The sequence below is a fragment of the Coregonus clupeaformis genome, chromosome 30 (assembly GCF_020615455.1).
Source record: "Coregonus clupeaformis isolate EN_2021a chromosome 30, ASM2061545v1, whole genome shotgun sequence".
NCBI lineage: Eukaryota > Metazoa > Chordata > Actinopteri > Salmoniformes > Salmonidae > Coregonus > Coregonus clupeaformis.
Genome location: NC_059221.1, coordinates 20,995,113 through 21,017,890, shown reverse-complemented (window position 1 = coordinate 21,017,890; position 22,778 = coordinate 20,995,113). Strand labels below are relative to the sequence as shown.

The 22,778-nt window shown below is 44.2% G+C and overlaps 1 protein-coding gene across 2 annotated transcripts; it reads left to right on the top strand.

Annotated features, from left to right (window-relative positions):
• Window positions 1-228: 228 nt before the first annotated feature.
• LOC121545665 (PDZ domain-containing protein 4-like) lies at window positions 229-22,707 on the top strand. 2 transcript variants are annotated; one of them, XM_045209479.1, is made up of 8 exons: window positions 229-3,362; window positions 11,985-12,038; window positions 12,916-13,232; window positions 13,372-13,462; window positions 13,613-13,711; window positions 13,881-13,943; window positions 14,042-14,143; window positions 18,599-22,707. In XM_045209479.1, exons 1-8 carry the CDS (start codon window positions 3,303-3,305, stop codon window positions 20,582-20,584), a joined length of 2,772 nt encoding a protein of 923 aa, XP_045065414.1. In that variant the 5' UTR covers window positions 229-3,302; the 3' UTR covers window positions 20,585-22,707. The 2 variants fall into 2 exon arrangements, with proteins under 2 accessions (XP_045065414.1, XP_045065415.1); XM_045209480.1 differs by lacking the exon at window positions 11,985-12,038.
• Window positions 22,708-22,778: the final 71 nt, after the last annotated feature.

Here is a 22,778-nt window from a genome sequence, read left to right as displayed (position 1 = left end):
ATGCTACCTGCATAGTGCAAACAGATCATCAGGCTGTCTGGAACATGCCCTGTGTTTCCCACAGAGAGAGACATAGAAAGAGGAAGAGAGCAAGAGAGAGAGCATGAGGGGGAGGAGGGGTAGAAAATAAGGTGTGGGCAAAATATGGGGGACTAGGGGAGGGGGCCAGAGAGAGAGAGAGAGAGAGAGAGAGAAGGAGGGAGGGAGAACAGTGTTGCATCCAGTAGAATCTTATTCAGCAGTAGCAGCAGCAGCAGGCATGCTTGATGGTGCGGCAGAACCGCCTTTGTGTTCTCCGCTGCAGTGGGGGAGCGCATTTATCGTTGCGCCTGAGGGGAGAAGCCAAGACTATCCTCCAATCAGCCGTCAGTGATTTCTATAATCTTCTAGAGTCTGCTTATGGTGATTTATGTCGAACCTGAGAGAGGCACTTCACACTCTGACTCTACACACCACCTGGATGGAATCCTCTCAACGCTTTTATTCCTAATTGTGGGTTTTTAAAAGAAAGACCAACAGACAAAAGGTGGATTACTACAGAGCTGCTGTCTCACATTCTTGAATGTATGCTCTTTCCTCCCTGCAGTACAAGATGGATGAACTTTCTTTTTCTGGGGCTCTAGTTTGAGCTTTGTTTTGGTCTGTGAGGACACAGAGGGACAGAAGTGCTCTCAAGCTTGATTATTGCAGTAATCTGGAAGAGGGAATACTCTCATATCATTCCTCATCATTACAATTTGCATGTCCTCTCTTTCTTTCCTCCGTGAGTCTGTTGCATCCTGTATGAGTCCATACCTGTTGACTCAGATCATTCACATGGCAGGCTCTGGGTTTCAAACGAGAGGTTTTACAGTACTAGCCAGGTAAGATTAGAATTCACATACATCCTCATGCGATGATAGGCTTTATGTGGAGCTGGAGATGGAGAGAGCGTAGGAACCGTTGGGACATTTGACACGCCTGTTTGGCTTTCAGCACCTGCTGTGACTGTCTGACACAGTTCTACAGCTAGATTGGCTAATGGCAGCTCTCTAGTGCTTACTGCCTAACCTAGCAGACTGGGAGGGGTTTTTCAAGTGTGTGTGCATGTCTCTGTGTGTGTGTGTGTGTGGCCTTTTATATTGGAGTTGGTTATATATTGTGTGTATGTTCCAGTGTTAAGGATTACACTGAGTGTCTGTAGCGATTACAGGTGCAGTCAGGGAGGCTTTGAGGAAGGATTACAGAAGCTAACACCTTGTTGCTGCCAGGAGGGTGGCTGGACAGAGGTTTACATTTCAAAGCGTACAACGTTGAGTGGTGTGCAGACTGCAGGGTCTCCTGGAGGAAGTACTGATAAGACTTAAAGGTTTAACCCAGGTGATGAGACAGACAGAGAGAGGGGAGAGGACGGGAGAGATACACGCTCATGGAGAAATGGTTACAAGGTTACAGTATAATGTAATACCTTTCTACTTGAGCATGCATTATCTTAGAGATTGAGAGAGAAAGGCAGACAGAGGGTAATTAAAGAATGAGTGCAGGATTTAAGTCAATATACTGATTTAGCCCACTTAAACAGTGGAAGCACGGGTTGAATGAGAGATACAAATGAGAGGAGAAGAGACAAAGTGAAAGACTATCAATTAACACATTTCAATGAGGAAAATAAAGATCCTTAACCTCAATCTTTCAAATAAAAAGCACGTTATTTTACACGGCTTATCATTGGTGGTCTTGATGGCAACTAGTCCTGATTCTCCCAATAGTCCTGCAAACACAACATGCAATTGAATCCCTTAGTGCATTTGATATTGATTTTAAAACATGACTGAGTAGGAGGGTTCCTGGTCTCTGCCTAACAGGTCTATAATTGAATTATAATCTTCCATTCAGTGACACCCTGGAGCAATAGCCTCCAGTGTTCCAGTGGGTTGGAAACACTTTGGTTTAGTTAATAAATGAACCATAATGTCAAAAGAGCTGGCTGGAAACCTGACAAAACACCTAGCTGAACTAACCAGTCTGTCTCACACACCCTTCAGCAGACAACAGTAATCTGTTTTCCTCAAACACTCCACATTTAAATGACATACATTTTGTTTGTAGACGTGTTCACTGAAACAGCTTCATCCTGAAAGTGGTCTTTAGCGGTTGTTATTCTGACAGATACAGACCATCAGGCAGAGAGGTGTAGTTGGGACAACAGCGACTTCCTGGTGCGTTGTTGCCTCACTGTGATGCGTGTGCAGGTGTCTGTGTTATTGCGTTTCGTGTACCCAATACACACTGCTTATCTTAGCTCGACAACCAGGGTTTGAGTTTCAAGCAGTAGGCTAGATGGTTCTGTGGGAAGATTCTCTCTCTCTCCTCTTCATCAGTTTCAATGGGGGTAAACCAGGAAATGTCAATGACCATAAGCACCAATGAAAAGGTCCTGAGGAGTCCATTTATCCTGAAGAGGTGAAAGTACCAGAGCAAAAGAGGAGCGAAACCTGGGAAAAGACTCAAGCAATCCTTCTAAACCTGGAAAGCGAAAAAGGTGTGAAACTCGAGGAGGAGTGTTAGGGAAAAAGAGGGTGAGAAGTTATTTGATATCGGTGCCGTTTGCATCTGAAACTTTGAAAGTGTTTCTTGGATAGAGTGCTTGGACCAGGGGAAAAACGTGGGTGAGTTTACTTCGAGTTCCATTGGGAAAAACTCAGCTAGTTCAGAGAGACAGCTCACATAGCGAGACTGTTCCACAGAAATTAGAAGTGGTTATTAGGTTATTGAATCATTATTATATAGTTATGATAGACTGTCTTAGATACATTACAACAAAATAACAGAGATCATCTGTCAGTCTTTCTTTCCAACCCATCCTCAGCTCCCTTGTCACCTTAGTCATCCCTTACTCCCCTTTCTACTCCCAGTCCAAAGAGCACGATGGAGTCACGCAAAACCTAACCTGAACTAACCACTCCAAGCATATGAAGACAAACAAAGATTTTTGTACTCTGTGATGGGGACAGAAACAGATGGGAAGACATACAAAACCCTTTTCTAAATGTATGGATCACTACAGGATGGTAAAACTTGAAATCTGACTAAAAAGAGGAGAGGAACAGGACACAGGGATAGGGACACAGACTGTTTTTGGGGACAGAGAACCTCTGGGATCCATAATCCACAGTGCCCTGACATAAGAGGGGTTGACACTAAGACCCTGTTGGTCGGTGGGGAGCTCTCTCTGATTGCCACACCCAGAGGGAAAGAGGGGTGTTTTTAGGTACTGATCTCCTGGACTGGTTTGGCCCCACCCGGCCTGAGTCCAGGTCACCATGGGGTGCAACATGTGTGTGGTTCAGAAGCCTGAGGAACAGTACAGGGTCATGTTCCAGGTGAGTGATTCTCTCTCTCTCTTTGTCTCTCTCTTTCTCTTGTTCTCTTGTTGTTTCTCTTGTTCTCTTGTTACTTTCTCTCGCCCTCTCTCTCTCTCTCGCCATCTCTCATTCTCGCCATCTCTCTCTCACCTAGCTTACTGTAGTACCAACTCTATTAACACTCCTCTCTCGCTATCTTGATACTGACACAGCCTCTTCATATTGACACCTCTCTGGTACAGTTGCTGTCTGCCTACAGTCTGGTTACAGTTTGTGTTATCAGTCAAAATGTTCTGGGAGCACCACCTGTAGAGACAGAGACAGGCTGACGTCCTATAGGTCTAATGTCAGTCATCCATCACAACCAACTGACAGATTATTTGCACAGCCGATGTCTTTAACATCCCATCCACATGAACAAGCAGTGCAAGCTTTTACAGAGGGGCTCACAGTAAAATGATCATGAACAATGTAATTACAACAGCCATAATGATGACAGATTTTTGGAGGAACAAAACATAATGAGAAAATAACAACATTATCACTCTACAGAATATGATTATTATTGTGACAAAACTCATAAGGCAGGCATATTCATTCTTATGTTATTTGCCAAGGATTCATGATTCATTAAACACAGGCATTTACATTATTAAATATGATAGATAAGTAATATATTTGTAGTTGTACTTGTGCAACCACAACCATTCTCTCTCAGTTGCAGCAATAATGCAAGTTTAATAATCATAACTATATTCATACTCTGTTATAATTATTGTAATTATTATGAAAAGCCCTATAGAGCACAATTACATCTGAGAGGAAGACAATGAGGGGCCAGATTTTCACTGGGATGCTGTAGGGAATACTGTAAGATGCTTTGGTTTTAGCTCAGTGCCAAAATAGTTATTGTCAAGGGGTTGCGCCGAAGGGTTGCCACGGTTACAGCCTCAGCAATAGCAGCATTTAGCAACTGAGAGACGGTATATGTGTAAGCACATCTAGGTGTGCAAGTCTTGTGTAGGTTTTGCCAACCTGGCCTCTTGGGAATTCCAATTTGTAGGATTTGGGATGTAAATTGGTATCCCTCGATTTAGTATGATATGTTACGTTACGTTACAAATGGAATAGCGGTTGTACAATATCATACGAATTGGAGGATGTAAAGTTTCATACATCTTGGAGGATGTATAGTATTATACGTATTGCTCTGAGACCATGCTGCTTGTAGCGTCATAACGACAAAAGCTAGGAGAATTGACATTGCAGGTTAGAACTAACGACAAAGGTTACAAGGGTTATGGGAAGGCTTAGCTAAAATGCTAGCTGTCACCGACTCGAACACGCAACCTTTGGTTGCTAGACTGTCGCGGTATACCCCACCCATCCTCCCCAACCAACCTCCCTACTTTCGTTGTTGTGTTAGGTAACCAGACTATTATTCCATTTTAACTTAACATAATATATCATATTAAATGGAGGTACAGAAATGTACGTTCCAAAGCCTACGTCTGTTTAACCCCGGTAGGTCTAAGCCCTTCGATCGCAATATCTACTAAGCTAACATATTGGATTGTTTTAAGATGGTAATAAAATGTATAGTTTAGCCATTTGATTTGGAATTTTAGGACCCCTGTAGGTATAACATTTTTAATAAAAAATGAATTTGGCCTTTACTGCTATTGCCCATAGAAACGCATTGATTAACACATTTGTACATGGCAAAACAGACAGTCAAAAAATGTATCATAAGGAATAAGGTTTTGAATTGTCTGTCCTATATCTGAGAGATATAAGAAACTCAGGATTGTATTTAGTTTGGTCACTTTATTCATGGCACCCCTATGCTCGTTGTGTTATTTTTACAGCCCAGTACTGGGTTATCATCAGAAGACTCCAATGAAGCTTTTTTATTGCTCAAACGGTTCGGTCTGGACAGTCGGTTTTGTGAGAAACCTTTTCGAAGTCCGCAACAGAGAGTTCAGACGACTGCCGTAAAGTTTGTGGAATCAACAACGGGGATGTCGTAGAGAAAAACAAACGACACTGTTGTGTCAAAGACAGTAGAGTATGAAGATGGGCACAAACTGCTTTTCCAATAGAAATCCCAGATCCCACTTGCAGGCGATGTCATGGTGATGTTGGCTAGATTCAAAACAACTGGGAACTGGGAACTCGGAAATCTCAGACTTCTGACTTCAGTGTTTTCAAGACAATTGAGTCAGGACATGTAAGTCTGTGCCAGTCGTCAGAACTGCATCTGGTGCCCGAGGCAAAGCCAAAGCAGCGAACAATGGGATGACATGGCACTGCCAGTGGTAGTCGCCTTCAGACGACAGGAGTAATTGATTTGAGCGCTTCACAGAGCTGGGATGAATAGGTAGGTTTGTGTGACTTTGCTGATCCCTCGTGTGTGTGTATGTGTGTGTGTGTTCGTACAGTACGTCCGCGTGTGTGTATGTGTAGTCTGGAGCATGTAAGGGAGACTGGCGGTAAATTCAGTGACCCCATTACAGAGGTCAGCCATGATGACAGAGACCACATGCAGAGTCAGTATTTTGATGAAGTGGAAGATTATATCACTTCACTGATCAAGCATTCACACAATTGTGTAATAAGCTGTGCATAAAGGTATGCCCAAGGAAGCGAGCTCAAGTAACACAAAATGTGCTCAGCTTTTACAGACAACAAAATCCACAGACTGGCAGACTGAGTCCCCTGTGTGAGATCCAGACAGGGAGTGGTGGGGACTAAAACAGTGGTGGTTTATCACTGATTCCTCTGCCTGAGCAGAAGAGAGCTGTTCTCTGTCCCATCTGGGTGATGTAGCAAGGAGCATGTCTGTTTGCTCTGTGGTCCGATCAGTCTGTACACTCTTAGAAAAAAGCTGTCCCCATAGCCCTTTTTGGTTCCAGGTAGAACTCATTTGGTTTCCATGTAGAACCCTACCTGGAACCAAAAGGGTTCTACCTGGAACCAAACAGGGTTATCCTATGGGGACAGCCGAAGAACCCTTTTAGGTTCTAGATAGCACCTTTTTTTCTAAGCGTGTACCCAATGCTTACAAAGACCACAGAGGCTGAAGATAGACAGAGGAGACACAGAACTGAGACACCGACACCACTTCTATTGGCAGATATAAAGGGTGATCGGTGTTCCCAACCTGGGAAGGCCAGATGGCAAAGGGAGTGTCAAGAGGAGCAGACAGGCATGTAAATAGACCGTCAGCATTCCAAACAGGATACACTGACGGTTTGATAACAGAAGATGAAGCTCTGCAGTTTCAAAGGCACACCAGGAGTAACATTCAGGCATAATATATGCTTTCCATCCAAAGGCACTTTGTATTTCCATTTAATTAAAAGTATTGAATTAAAATAACTCTAGGCAATATTGTAAATACAGACTTTATAACAGGACAAAGGGTTGATTGGTTTCAAACATTACATTTTTCCACATTTCCCTGCTTTCTAAGACACTGCATGTTTGAGGTTTTGGTGCTTTGTTCTGGGCTGTTCACAAACATGCGTAACTACACATTCAAATTTAGACTCAGTTCAATGAGTAATTCCCTGCTCTTCATATAAAGCAAACATAACGTTCAACTGAAAGGCTAGTTCTGTCTGTCTGAATACATGCTTCTCTTACCGGAGGAACGTATTAATGTGCTGCTGGCGGGTGCACATGTCTTGTGAATGGTACACACCCATATTTTCGATTCTGCCTCCTGTCACTCCCCAGGTGAAAGTGGTAAAGGTCACCTCATTTATCAGTGTCTACAGCCTACATGAGTCTATGTATTTACAATAAGCATTAGTTGAGTTTATGGGTAATGCATAGCAAACTTACCAGAACATTCATGTATCTACACCACACAGTGAGCACAGTATCCATTTTGTGCTGCACCACCCACCCCTCTTCAGTCTCCCCCTCCGTCTCCTCCGGTCTCTCTCTCCCGCTCTGTAGAATGGGTCTCTCCCTCTCTGCAGAATGGGCTTCAATGCGAGGCCGTTGCCACGGCAACTGAAGTCATTAAACAAGCCTAATGTGCTTTTTCACACTGAAAAGTTCTGACATACACATTGTGCACATACACACTGTGCAAACACATGGCTACTCATAGATAGTCTACTGACATATTTATAGAGTACACACACGTACGTACACAGACGACATGCACGCACATACATAAACACACACTCACTCATATCAACGCACATAAAGAACACCAATTGTATTATATTGACATATCCCAACGATGAGTGCCGTGATATGACAACCTGACAATGAGATTGACTTTGCACTCTGACATACTGTTTCTGTATCTAAGCCAATATCTGTCTCTCTCATTGTCTCCATCTCCTGTCTTAGATTGAATCTTATCTGTCCCTCTTCCCCTCTTCCTCTCAGCATCTGTGTATTGATTGACTTCTTCTCTGGCTACAAATATCCAAACGGCTCCCCACGGTCACACCCACTGAGATTCCACTTCCACCTTCTGTCTCCTTCTGTCTTCCATCACTCTCTCGCTCTGAAAAACTAAGCGAAAAGACAGTCATATTCAGAGGGAATTCTCCTCATGCATACAGAACCTCTTTTATAGCTATGATTCTCCCATAGACAAAGATAAACCTGAGCAAACTGATTACTTTTTTTCAGTGAGGGTTCAGGGTCTATGGGCCTTCCATAGAGAATGATCTATAAACGGAAATATCTGTTGACTAACTAATTGGCTTGGGACTCACCTCAAAGCAGACCTTTTATTATTCAACTCATCTGCCTCTTTATCATGGTGCCTGTATCTTTCCCCTTGGGAACACCTCTCTCTGGTAAAGCTTATTTGTATGATTAAGTGTGTGTGTGTGTGTGTGTGTGTGTGTTTGTGTGTGTGTGTGTGTGTGTGTGTGTGTGTGTGTGTGTGTGGAGAGGGGGTTTATGGGTTGTATGTTTGGTCATGTCAGGATGAGAGAGAGAGAGAGAGAGAGAGAGAGTGGGGTGAGGAAGAGGGAGGAGGAAATACATTACAGCTTTCTTCGACAATAACAAATACGTACAGCTCCTAAATAAGCTTAAAGAAACCAAAAAGGGTTCTCCTATGGGGACAGCCAAATACCTCTTTTGGTATTGATAGCTCTGTTGATAATGGTGTTTCTGAGAATCAATCTATTAACCCAAAATACGCTTATTAGATTCCCAATTTCCCTGAATGTTTGAGCAGCTAATATTTGTCTATGTCTGAGCTCAACCACTGCCCACTGGCCTGTATAAATGTCCCTCTGTGATATCAAACAGCTGGGGTTAGAACCAGAGGGCACTGAGCATGTCTCCAGATATAATTGATTTTGTGAAGAGGGGACTTCTACACCCTTCAAAGCATGGGAGATGAGAAAAATCTATTACCCAACAAGTATAATTCAATATGTGAAGGGCAGCAGGGCACGGTCAGCATGCCGCCATTACAAAAAAGGAGGGAAACCATTTGGAGTTTTTGTCATTCATTTTTATGCAAATTGTTTTAGTGATAAGCGAAATTATTCACAGGGAAGAATACGCGTCAGTATAGAGTTTATGAGTCGATACATTTGACAAATCCTGCTTCACTGCTCATATGTTTAGGTGGGTGTAGAGTACACCACCCATTCCCAGCATGTCCCTCTCCCAGAGTCTGGTGTACTGTAGATATTCAATCAATCTGCAGCTAAAAGGTTGGAGATAAAATCTCATTAAGCCTCAACCACTAACACATCTCCCTGGGGGTTCCTCTGTGTGTTTCCACTATTTACTTTACCAACAAGCATGGAGCTATGAGACATTCAAACCCAAAATGACTCAAATTTAATTATTAACTTGCAATCTATGATTCCTCGAAAGCTCTTTCCCTCTTTCTTTGTCCTTGTATTTCACTCCTCCTTCCTCACCACCCTTCATCATTTTACCTCCCCTTCCCCCTGTGCTGCTCTCCATCAGCGTCTCTCCCTTGCTTTTTCACTCATTCCTTTGAACCCCCTGCTTCTCTTTCATCTCCCTCTCTCTTTCACCCCCACCACTCGTTACACAGCTTCTCCCAACCACCCCCCTACTGTGCTAATCCGAATATTGTAGGGAATAACTGGAATATTTAACGGCACGGAACTCAGTCTCAATTCACGCCTGTTATTTAATATAACTTTAGTGAAGGAATGAGCAATACACACCCTGCTCTCTCTCATCGGCAATTCGACTTGACTGTCATTGGATAATATGGGACACTGCAAAGGTCAGAGGTTATAGGTCATGAAATCAGCTGACATAATGGACCACTGGATGTATAATTCATTGCACAACATGTCAAGATGAATTATCCTTCCAATCTAAGTTCTCAGACTGTCAGTTATGGCCAAAGGGCTATTCTTCTATATACCCTATCCCTCATTGGTCCTGGTGATGGTGTTACAGGAGAAAAACAATTCACTGTCTGAAATGCTCCATCTCACCTGGTTCCTATAATGTGTAGACAAACAAAGATAATAGGAACCATACAGAGATAGAGAAGAAGAGAGAGTAAAAAAACACAAGAAAAATGCTTGATTCAGTTGCATGACAAGCTTTTGTAGGGGACAATTTCATTAGACTTGAATGAAAACTACAGTTACGCTTCACACTGTTAACTCTATTTGGCATGGCGTAAGATGCCATTAAAAAATGAGGTTTCTTATTTGTCTTCAAGTGAAAGAACTCATTAAGAGGGTGAGAGAGACAGAGATTTATGGAGGGCCATTAGTATGGGAAGGACAAACAGGCAAGGGAAGGAAATGGCACAGACATAGGAGCATGTTTTGTATCCTCTAGCGAGGGGCTGGAGAAAGAACAGTGCTGAGGCAGCATGAGGAGAGGGAGAGAGAGAGAGTAAATGTAGGCAAGGCAAAGAGCGACAGAAGGGAGAGTGGAAGAGGGAGACACAATGGGAGGGGAGTAGGGTTTGGAAAGAGGTGTGAGCAAAGAAATCTTGTAGAGTGAGAGAGGAGGTACAGAAAGGTATGGAGAGCCAGAACCAAATGGAAAATAATAGAAAGCCAATGTGGCAAGAACGTTTTTGTGGTTGACTGCACAGGGGAACATCGATTTGAATTGCAATTATTTGAAGGGGACAGGAAAAGAGAGGGGAACGATGGAGGCATGGAAGCAGGGTATAAAGATTTGGAAATCCCCAGACAGCCAAGGTCGGTGTGTGACCATGAGTGCACTAACACAATGTCTGTATGCCTGGGTGTCTGTCTTGTCACTCAGAGCACCTCAATACTGTCTACAGGTCTCCATTAAAACATATGGAGGCACACTTGTGACACACACACACGCGCACACTCGCCCAGCTGTGTGCAGTATGCTCATGACTTCAACCAGCAGATTCTATACACGCCAAAAAGCACATTACCATTTGGTCAAAGAGGGGCATATATGGTGATTTGATGTTTCACCTCTTAACATACTTAATATTGGGGGGTCTTGCATCAGTTGACCAGTATCACTGCTTCCCTTATGGAGACAGTTCAGTCGCCCCCAAAGCAACATCCCTGCTATTTCAATCAGATTCCTCCAGCAGATCTGTATCAACTGGCAGGGGGCAAACATCATAGATGTGGAGAGAGAGAGAGAGAGAGAGAGAGAGAGAGAGAGAGAGAGAGAGAGAGAGAGAGAGAGAGAGAGAGAGAGAGAGAGAGAGAGAGAGAGAGAGAGAGAGAGAGAGAGAGAGAGAGAGAGAGAGAGAGAGAGAGAGAGAGAGAGAGAGAGAGAGAGAGAGAGAGAGAGAGAGAGAGAGAGAGAGAGAGAGAGAGAGAGAGAGAGAGAGAGAGACAGAGAGATACAGAGAGAGAGAGGGGGCACTATGAAACTGGCTTCACAGACATGTAGATACAGGAAACTAGAGAGGGTTTATCTATTAGGCTGGGTTGGCACACGTTGATTTACACAGAGATGTATTCTATGTGAGTTGTGTCCTGATCTTGTCCACATTCTGATTGTGCCCACATTTCCAGACAGGTGTAGACGATTAAAAGACACATTGTGGTCTGATTGAGATCAGATCTTCCTGACCACCTTCGGAGGTAGTGAGGCACATGTTAGCAAGTGTAGAGGGATCTGGACAGTGAAACCATTTACATCATCATTATCCCACCTTCTAAAATCATGGACAGGTGCCATCATTGAATTATGACATCGAAATGTGTATTAAAATAAGGAAATAAATATTATGTTGAAAGAATAGCTGTCAAATAATTTGCTTACAGGAAGGGAACAGGAAATCTGGTCACAATGCGGACACAGTGGACGGATATGAGACACATTTTAATACCATGTGTAGACATAGTTCTGAAAATGTGGACACAATCAGAATGTGGACAAGATCAGGACAAAGCATGCATGTTAGCGCCAGGCATAAACGAGGCTAAAGAGAGGATCATGTACAGCATGGTTAGACACATGCAGAGGGATTTAGGACTAATACAGAGACTAGCCTACCAACAGGCAACAATTCTCTCAACCAGTAATAACCCATTTCCTTACAACAAAATAGCACTTTCACCTTTTCCTCAGAACCTACCCTATTAACGTAAATATTCTCTTCTCTAATGATTCCATTGCTCTCCCTCTATCTCTCCACAGAAGGGTCAAATAAGTAACATGCTGTGTCCTTTTGATGGAGAAGGTCGATTTAAGGTCTCAGTATAAAGTCTTTATTCTCCCCCTCTGTGTGATATCAAAACCTTTTTAGTTGAGAGAAATGTACCACGTACTGTGATGTGCCTTTGTAACCCTACATGTGATGTGCCTTTGTAACCCTACATGTGATGTGCCTTTGTAACCCTACATGTGATGTGGGTATTATTAACACTCTCTAAACCTACACATTTCTCTATGTGTTGAGGTGTACTGTGTTATTCTCTGTTATCTTCATTGGCTATCTGTTGGCTGACTAACCCTAGCTCTGTGTTTTAGGCCTGTCTGTATGTGTTGCGTTCATGTATTCTCCTCCTCAGTCTAACACACAGTGAACTAACCTGGTCTGTCTGTATGTCTAGTGAGAGCTCCGCTAATGTGGCTCAAAGTCTGCTATCTATAGTCCTTTTTGGTGCACATGTTTTGTAATCACACACTGTCTCCAATCTCTACCACCCACTCATTGCCCTTACTCTCTCTATAAATTGCTTATTTTCCTTCGTGTTGGTCTATCTCTCCACATCTCCCTCTGTATGTGCCATGTCTTTGTACTCCTTTGTGTTTAATCATTCTTCACCACACTCTTAGAAAAAATGGTTATTTGGTTGTCCCCATAGGAGAACCCTTTTTGGTTTCAGGTAGAACCCTTTTTGGTTCCAGGTATATCTCTTTTGGGTTCCATCTAAAACCCTCTTTGTAAAGGGTTTTACATGGAACCCAAAACGGTTCTTCAAAGGGTTCTCCTATGGGGACATCCGAAGAACCGTTTTGGGTTCTAGATAGCACCTTTTTTTCTGAGTGCACTCCCCTACTCTTTCTTTCTTCTCCTTTTCCACTACATTCTCCTATCTAACCTCTGATCTCGCTCCTCCTCTAGGTGAATGGTAAGGAGCTGTCCTGTCTCTCAGGGGACCCCACCCTGGATGTGCGAGACCCCCTGCTGTCTCACGTGTTGAAGAGGGGGGCCCGGCGACGGGCGGGACTGGCAGGGCGACTAGCGGGGCTAGACGGGACAGTAGCAGTTACAGGGGGGCTGACTGACTGTGTGGACAGTGGCACTCAGACTGACATCAGCTTCCAACACATGTTGACTCTGGGAAGGACCGCCCACCACCCAGGTGGAGCCCCGCCCCCTCACCCGCCCCCCTCCCCTCCGCTGCCACCCATCCTGGAACCCTACCTGCTCAACGAGCTGTGAGTGGAGTGTGTGTGTGAGAGCGAGAGAGAGAATTCAATTTATTTTTCAATTTTCTTAAGATGTTTGAAAGCTCTGCAGTTTGTAGCCCTGCTTAAATGTTGATACACTGACATATTCTCTATGTTTTCTTCTCAGCCTTTTAGAGCCTGAATATTATGAACCCAATGACTACTTTGACATCACTCAGCATGAGGTGGATCTCAGGCAGGATGAGTTGGAGTACGAGGTGAGGCTACATTTTCCTTTCAAATCAAATTGCCTACCGTGTAATTCAACAACAATCCCATTCTTCATGCCCTCTCCATCTCCATTACCAGTGTTCAGGTGTTTACCTTGTCATTCATAATGTATTTTTCTCTGCCACGCATTTCAATAGGAGGTAGAGCTGTATAAGTCTCGTCAGCAGGACAAGCTAGGGTTAACGGTGTGCTACCGGACAGACGATGAGGAGGACCTGGGGATCTATGTGGGCGAGGTGAGGAGGATGGGAGTGAGGATGAGGGTTATCCTTGCTCGACTATTTGCCAGCTAACCTAATCCTCTCTCTCTCATTTACATTTTTACATTTTAGTCAGTTAGCAGACGCTCTTATCCAGAGCGACTTACAGTTAGTGAGTGCATACATTTTTCATACTTCTCTCCAGGTCAACCCCAATAGTATAGCTGCTATGGATGGCCGCATCCGAGAGGGGGATAGAATCTTACAGGTAGGATTGTCGAGAGAACATTTCATATAACGTTCTATTATAACTTATGGCAGAAAGCAGGGTCAGGCAAGTACATTTCTGATGTGAATTTGTCTCAGATAAACGGGGTGGACATCCAGAACAGAGAAGAGGCGGTGGCCATTCTGACCCAGGAGGACAGCACCAACATCTCCCTGCTCCTGGCCCGGCCCGAAATAGAGGTGAGAGACCCTCTGGTATACTATCTGATATACAGTGGGGGAAAAAAGTATTTAGTCAGCCACCAATTGTGCAAGTTCTCCCACTTAAAAAGATGAGAGAGGCCTATAATTTTCATCATAGGTACACGTCAACTATGACAGACAAATTGAGAAAAAAGAAAATCCAGAAAATCACATTGTAGGATTTGTTATGAATTTATTTGCAAATGATGGTGGAAAATAAGTATTTGGTCACCTACAAACAAGCAAGATTTCTGGCTCTCACAGACCTGTAACTTCTTCTTTAAGAGGCTCCTCTGTCCTCCACTCGTTACCTGTATTAATGGCACCTGTTTGAACTTGTTATCAGTATAAAAGACACCTGTCCACAACCTCAAACAGTCACACTCCAAACTCCACTATGGCCAAGACCAAAGAGCTGTCAAAGGACACCAGAAACAAAATTGTAGACCTGCACCAGGCTGGGAAGACTGAATCTGCAATAGGTAAGCAGCTTGGTTTGAAGAAATCAACTGTGGGAGCAATTATTAGGAAATGGAAGACATACAAGACCACTGATAATCTCCCTCGATCTGGGGTTCCACAAAAGATCTCACCCCGTGGGGTCAAAATGATCACAAGAACGGTGAGCAAAAATCCCAGAACCACGCGGGGGGACCTAGTGAATGACCTGCAGAGAGCTGGGACCAAAGTAACAAAGCCTACCATCAGTAACACACTACGCCGCCAGGGACTCAAATCCTGCAGTGCCAGACGTGTCCCCCTGCTTAAGCCAGTACATGTCCAGGCCCGTCTGAAGTTTGCTAGAGTGCATTTGGATGATCCAGAAGAGGATTGGTAGAATGTCATATGGTCATAGTCTCCCGAGTGGCGCAGTGGTCTAAGGCACTGCATCACAGTGCTAACTGTGCCACTAGAGATCCTGGTTCGAATCCAGGCTCTGTCGTAGCCGGCCGCGACTGGGAGACCCATGGGGCGGCGCACAATTGGCCCAGCGTCGTCCAGGGTAGGGGAGGGAATGGCCGGCAGGGGATGTAGCTCAGTTGGTAGAGCATGGCGTTTGCAACGCCAGGGTTGTGGGTTCGTTTCCCACGGGGGACCAGTATGAAAAAAAAAATGAAAAAAAATTTAAAAAAAGAATGTATGCACTCACTAACTGTAAGTCGCTCTGGATAAGAGCGTCTGCTAAATGACTAAAATGTAAATGTCAGATGAAACCAAAATATAACTTTTTGGTAAAAACTCAACTCGTCGTGTTTGGAGGACAAAGAATGCTGAGTTGCATCCAAAGAACACCATACCTACTGTGAAGCATGGGGGTGGAAACATCATGCTTTGGGGCTGTTTTTCTGCAAAGGGACCAGGACGACTGATCCGTGTAAAGGAAAGAATGAATGGGGCCATGTATCGTGAGATTTTGAGTGAAAACTTCCTTCCATCAGCAAGGGCATTGAAGATGAAACGTGGCTGGGTCTACACTAGAGGTACACCATTTGTTTAAAATAAATAAGACTGGAGCTATGAATCTCCCCCTACCCTGTTTACCCATGTAAGGAGACAGGAAAGGTGAGAGGAGTAAAGAGGGAGACAGATGAGAGGACAGATAGGGAGAAATGGAGCTGGGCGGGAGCGATAGCTAGCGAGGAGAAGGAGAGGGAGAGCCTGGTTGTTTTCAGTACATGCCAATGTGGCATTGCTTTGTTTCCCTCAAGGTCACAGCTCAACAGACATGAGGACACAGTCCCAGGACATCCCATAATATATATACACACCCACCTCCAGATGGGATGGCATAGTATACCATTTTTATACTGAGAGTGATGAATTAGGCATAGACACACACCCATACAAAAACAAATGATTGTGCTCTGAGACACTCTAAGAGTGTTGCAATCAGAATGCAGTCCACATTCAGCCCAGAATGAGCTAGAGGGCAGATTTAAGAGAGGGCCATTAAATGTAATGTAGCCTGCTACCCAGACAAAGTCACCACTGCAAGTACCCTCACCTTCCCTTTATTCATCTGGCACCCTCGAATCTGCAGAAAGAAGTGAGATGCAGGGTTGACCAAATCTGCAGCTAGAATAACAATAAATAAGATGAACAACTTCATAGTTAAGAACGCCATAACAATATGGAAGAAAATGAAATGTATTCAACAAGAACCAATATCACTCCCTGAAAACACAACCCCATGGAACAATCTTTGGATAGCTTTTCAGAATTCACAGATAAATTGTTCCACATGGAAAACTAAAGGCATAGAAACCGTAAATGACTTGGTAATAGGAAATAAATGCATTTCCATTAAATAATTAAAAAGCAATTTTGGACTGACAAATTTAGATATTTTCAAATACATGCAATTGAAATATTTCATATCAAATATTTTGGATGTCAGAGCAATCTTGAGGGAACCCTATTTGAGTCAGAAAATGATATTCATATGATAGGCAAGACATACAAAACCTTGCAGAGAGCCTATCCACCCGACAATCTCTTAGAAAACAATATAAACTACTGGAACCAAGAATTAAAAATAACTGATATTGACACAAGATGGAGGGAATGTTGGAACATATTATAACTAACGAAATTACAGTTAATGAAAATGTACGCTTAATCCAGTATAAACTAATGTGTAAAATGCATTACACAAGAGACAAAATTCACAAATTCTACAGCACAATGGCAGTCATGTCTTAAGTGTAAAATAACAATGACTCAATAATCCATGCCTTCTGGGAATGTTATAAAGTCCATGAGTTGTGGGTGGAGTTGGAAAGTTGGCTGTCAGAAGTATTACAATGTAAATGTACTTTTACTCTGTCTGTCTGCATATTTCAAGACATGGCATATGAGGGTTCAGTGAGATACCCGATGGGTTGGAAGATACTTTTCTAGTAAATCATCTTGAAAAACGTATACTTAAAAAATGGAAATCAACCAATCCTCCATCGTTAACACAACGGAAAGGCCAAATTAGTTATCTAAAATGTTGAAACTGTGTGGGAGATGGAGAAACAAAATAGTGCAGTTTGAGGCCATGTGGCAGGGAGTGATGCGGGCGCTGGAGATGGGGGTGTGAGCAGGTGGGTCTGGGCAGGGGTGATGTTGGTGTGCGTCTGTATGTTGTCGATGGTATGTGTATGTTTAGTATTTTTTTTTTTTTTTAAGGATCATAAATAAAATCGTACAAAAAATTAAACTATAATAAGATTCATTGATAAAGTATAGTCTCACATTGAAAACACAGAGGGAAGAGAGGAGAAGAGATGGGGATCATCCAAGGAAAGTATATATGTGCAGATATTAAGGGTTTATTCAACGGTCTGGAAAGAGCAAGAGAGAGCGAGAGAAAATGAAATAAAGGGGTTGTTAGAATAATAATAAGATGAGGATAATCAATGTTTCCATGTCTCAGCCTGAATCTAGTTAAACAATTCAAGTTTAAACCAAATCAATTAACCCTTTAAAGCCCAATGTTACATATATGTAACATTGCCTTTAAACACATGGTAAAGTGTCTGTGCACGATCAATACATAAAAGGAAATTAATATCTTGAAGAGATCGCAATAAACACTTTTGGCACAATCTGGTGGATGATCTTTGTAATGACACTATGACCATTGGCAAAACAAATAAAAAATGTCCAAAGATGCCTGAGTAAATGTTTTGGCAAAGGATAGTCACTTGAAAGTTTGTTACATATATGTAACATAGGGCATTAAGTGATACAAACCACACATTTGCATAGATTTTATGCATACCAACAGTTTTTATATTTATTTTCCAGAAATACGTTATTTGGGGTCTCCTTTCACTTCTGATTTTTTTATGCAAGGAAAACTGGGTCCGGGTTTCTAAGGGTTAAATGTGATCATCTCCACTCTGAGGGGTGAATTGTTTACTGAATTAAAGCAGCGTATTTACATACACATTTGATCAATAACTCAGGGGGATAAAGGGAGTAAATTAAAACAAGGGATTTGGTAGTAAAAACACACTGCGGTGGTGGTGTGTGTGTGTGCGCGCATGTAAGTGCACGTGTGTGCATGCATGCATGCATATAGTTAGGTGGGTGGGTGTGCATGCATGTGCATACATTTACCTTTGGGCCCAATTTTCCTTCTATTCATCCAGACAGCTCAGTGGAAAATACCCCTCAGTAAAAATGCCTTTAAAATGGTAATGAAATCACACATTACTTTGACTCCTACCGCCATCTAGTGACTGAGATAAACACTAACAGACATACCTCTAACACGTTGTAAGGAGGTTCCCAAGAGTACAAGACATTGAACCTGTTTAATCTGATATATCATTTCAAATCTTTCTTTTCCTTTCTCCTTTGACCTTTTCCCGCCTCAATAACACCAACTCAACAACGAAACCATGACGGCAATCAAACAACAAAACAAACACAATCCGTGAAACACATTCTCCAACTTAGAATGACAACCAGCTCGACCCAGATGAACTGGACCTGGAGGTTTTGGATAACGCCGTCCATCTGCCCAGCCCCCATCAGCTGAGGAACAGGGCCTCCGTGCTGGGTGAAGGGCCAGGGGTCGTGGGTGGTGGTGTGGTGGTTGGCCACGGGCGGGGTCACCGTGACTCTCCAAACCTGCTCCACACGTTGCTGAGTAACAGTCAGGAGCTGGACAGCGGGGTAGGCCGTACAGACGAGAGTACCCGCAATGAGGAGTCCTCAGAACACGACCTACTAGGAGACGACCAGACCAGCGCTCCCACCACCAACGCCACCAACACCCCCGGCAGCATGCGCAGGTTCCTCTCTGTCCGGGGGGACAGGGACACTCCACCCCTTCTACATGGCCATTCCACAGAGTTCCACTTCAGCACTGACTCTTTACTGGGTCTGGACTGTCTGGGTGGGGGAGGAGGAGGTGACCTGGCAGGAGAGGGGGTCTACGCAGCTGACCCAGTGATGATGATGATGCCGGGCCTGACAGAAGAAGAGTGTGAGAGGTACAGGGAGCTCCTGGAGATCAAGTGTTACTATGAGAAGAACGGCAATGCTCTTCTGCTGCTGGGGGAGCATGGGGGCGATGGGGGGGTTCCTCTGGATGTGAACAGGAACGAAAGCCTGATGCAGCATGAGATGGCCCTCCTGGAAGAGGAGTTACGCCACCTGGAGTTCAAGTGTCGTAACATCCTGAGGGCCCAGAAGATGCAGCAGCTCCGGGAGCGCTGTCTGAAGGCATGGCCCCTGGAGGAGGAAAGTGGGGCTGGAGGTGGGGCCGGGGCTGGGCGGGTGGCTCCTTTGGTCAGCGAGGAGTCCTGTCACCATGAACTGTCAGACATTAATGAGCTGCCTGAGAGGGAGCGCTCAGACAAGGACAGCACCAGCGCCTACAACACAGGAGGGGAGAGCTGCAGGAGCACCCCTCTGGTCAGCGAACAGTATCCTTCCCCCTCTGCACAGGGCCACAGCAGCTTGGAGGGGGGAGACTCTGCCTCTTTGCAGTCTCGGACCCCCAGCTGGCACAGGGAGAGGGTAGGCAGGAGTGAGAGGGGGCAGGCTAACCTGAACCAACCCTACTCCCCTAACTCACACAGGAGGGGAGCGGAAGCCAAGACCTCCAGCCCGAGAGGGACCAAGTTCAGATCCCTATCCCGCGACGGGGGGGCAAGGAGGGTGTCAGACGGAGGGGTGAGGTGCCCCAAAACCAATGGGACAGTGGAGGGGAGGGAAGGACGTAGCGCTGAGAACAGCCCTTATCTTTCCCGCCGCCACTCTGGCTCCAGAATCCCCCAGCGCTACCAGAGCTGCATGCAGCTGAGGTCCCCCTCCACATCTGAGGGCCTGGAGAGACCCAGGGATGGCAGCGAGAGTCCCATGAGCCTGGGGAGCACATGCAAGGACATCCCCCAGGGCCCTGTATCCATGCCCTCCTTACCCATCTCCCCTCCCCTCCCTCTGCCGGCCTCGCCACGTATGGAGTGGAAGGTCAAAGTACGCAGCGACGGCTCCCGCTATGTTGCCAAGCGGCCTGTTAGGGACCGCCTCCTGAAGGCCCGGGCCATTAAGATCCGGGAGGAGCGCAGTGGCATGACCACGGACGACGATGCCGTCAGCGAGATGAAGATGGGCCGCTATTGGTCCAAGGAGGAAAGGAAGCAGCAGCTTCTGAGGGCCAGGGAACAGCGCAGACGCAGGGAGTTTATGATGCAGAGCAGGCTGGACTGCCTGAGGGAGAGGGATAGGGAGTCGAGTGGCGGTGGACAACAGGGGGCTCCGCACGGACAGGAGCCTACTACCATCCTGGAGCTGAGCCACAGGAGGAGCCAGAAGAAACGGAGCCGTAGGATCCTGGACAACTGGATCACCATCCAGGAACTACTAGCCCACGGAACCAGGTCACCTGACGGCAAGAAGGTCTACAATCCTCTGCTGTCAGTCACCACTGTCTAATGGAGAGGGTGGAAGACAAAGAAAGAGGTAGAAAAGAGAGGAGAGTGACAAACAAAGTGAGGTAGAGAGGAAGTGTAGGAGTGATTTAAATAAATGGTGCAGAGGAAGTGGGTTGCAGAGGAGGGTTGCTTTGGAGAGGGAAAGAAACCAACTATCGACTGTGATCTGTCACTGCAAATTGGAGAAATTGGGTAATAAGAGACTGTACCGCCTTCTCCTTAGTCACCAACACCTGTGAGGAAGGAAAAGAGAGGGAAAGAAGGGAGAGAATGGTACAGTGTAGAAGATAAATTACCGGTAACCCATATTGCAAGCTGTAATTTCTGCCTGAGAGAAAAGGATAAACGTAAGCAGGGAGGCAAGACAACAGAAGTGAAAAGAAAGCGCTGGTAAAATAAACCAACCTGTAGCTATTGACCAGTGTTTCTTTGGTATACCATTCTTATAAGGACAGTGCCTGAAATGCCAACTAACAAGCTTGTGTATGGCATTTACATAGATTATACAAAGCACATTGGCCAACAAGAACACCGTAAAGGACAAAATAGAGCCTGCCCTGACTAACGAATGAAACGTCTACATTGTGGTAAGATCTGATAAGCACATGTTTTAATATGAATAAATTGAGAAGCACAGTGAGAGGAAAAAGGCACACCAAATCCCACAGCACAGGAAACATGACAACTATATATCTGGTGGTTGAGAGTTGAGGAAATCTTCTTGAACGTATCTTCTGATGGCTGGTACGATCGTATTCCACGATGGAGTTACTTATACAGTATGACAGCACAATCTGAGGAGTTGAAAGTGGTTCTTTGACATTTGTTCACTTGCATGTTGACTATAAATAAATAAGGAACATATACTTCAAAAACGTGACAAAATGTCAGTGTGAAATTGTGGATGTGACATGTCCTTAATTTGTTCAATTCTTAGACTAGAAAACAATGTGGCTCTGTTTGTTCAGTATACTGTGATGTCTGGTCCATAAACGTTTTACAATAAAAGCTTTTCTATATAAATTGTTAATCAAAATAGTTGAAGTGATTTTGTGCTTTGAATTGTTTGCTTCTTTTCTGTCATACTCCTCCATGCTCAAAACTGTCCCAAGGGAGTTGCTGAAGCTCAGGAACACCACAACTGCACCTGTGGTTTAGGTTCACAACACGCGGGGTGTACTGATCGATTCAGCACCACAAAAATGGCACTACTCTGTCAAATCATGACGGAAAGAAGGACAGGAGTCTAAAGATTCCTAAAACAATTCTAAACTTTTATTTTCTAACAAGAGTGAAAAGAAACAAAAAGGCAACATTGAAATTAAGTTTATACACAAACGCACGACAACTGCGTCTGCAATATCAATACCAATAATAATAATAATAATTATTATTATTTTAACCAAGAGGAGACAAAGTAAATTTTGATAAAGTGAGTTAAAGTGAAGTGTTACTTCAGTTTGGAAGGGAGAGATAGATAGAGAGGGCGAGAGATAGGGAGAGATAGAAGAAATATGAGGAGACTGAAAAACAGGACAGAATAAAAGGATAAATCTGAGGGGATCATAGGATCAAAATGAATGAAAGAGTAGTTTGAGAAAGAGAAAGTAAAAGAAGTAGTGAGAGAATGAAAGAGGTACAGATACCTATTTTGGGAAAGTAGCACCAAAAAACATTCCCAAAATATCCAAATGAGTTTTATTCAAAATGCAAAATCCCCTCTGACAACCCAGCCTCAACAAATAAGATCAAATACAAAAAAATACAAGTTACCACGGTGACCATCGCCACCTATGATCTGCTGTGATTCACAACTTTCCACTGTACTGAACTTCAGCTGTAAGTAAGCTTCATGTCCAAAACCCCCAGAAAAATAAATCAATATCATTCATTTCTACTTCAGTAAGTGGGTGTGTGGGTCAACTTAACCGGACCCCCCTGTCCATCTGTGAGGCTTGTTCCAAACTAGCATTTAATACAGCTGAAAAAACATAGCATACCGACTGACTGACAGACTGACCTGGATCCCTAATTAAGACCAAGAGACTCTCCTTTGACGAAGCCAGCTCACACACTCCGAACACGTTCACTGGGAGGATGGAGGGAGGTAGATAGAGAGAAAGACAGACAGAGAGGGGGTGTAAAGTACAGAGCAGAAGAGAAAGATCGAAATAGAGTGGGAGGGCTGGAGAATT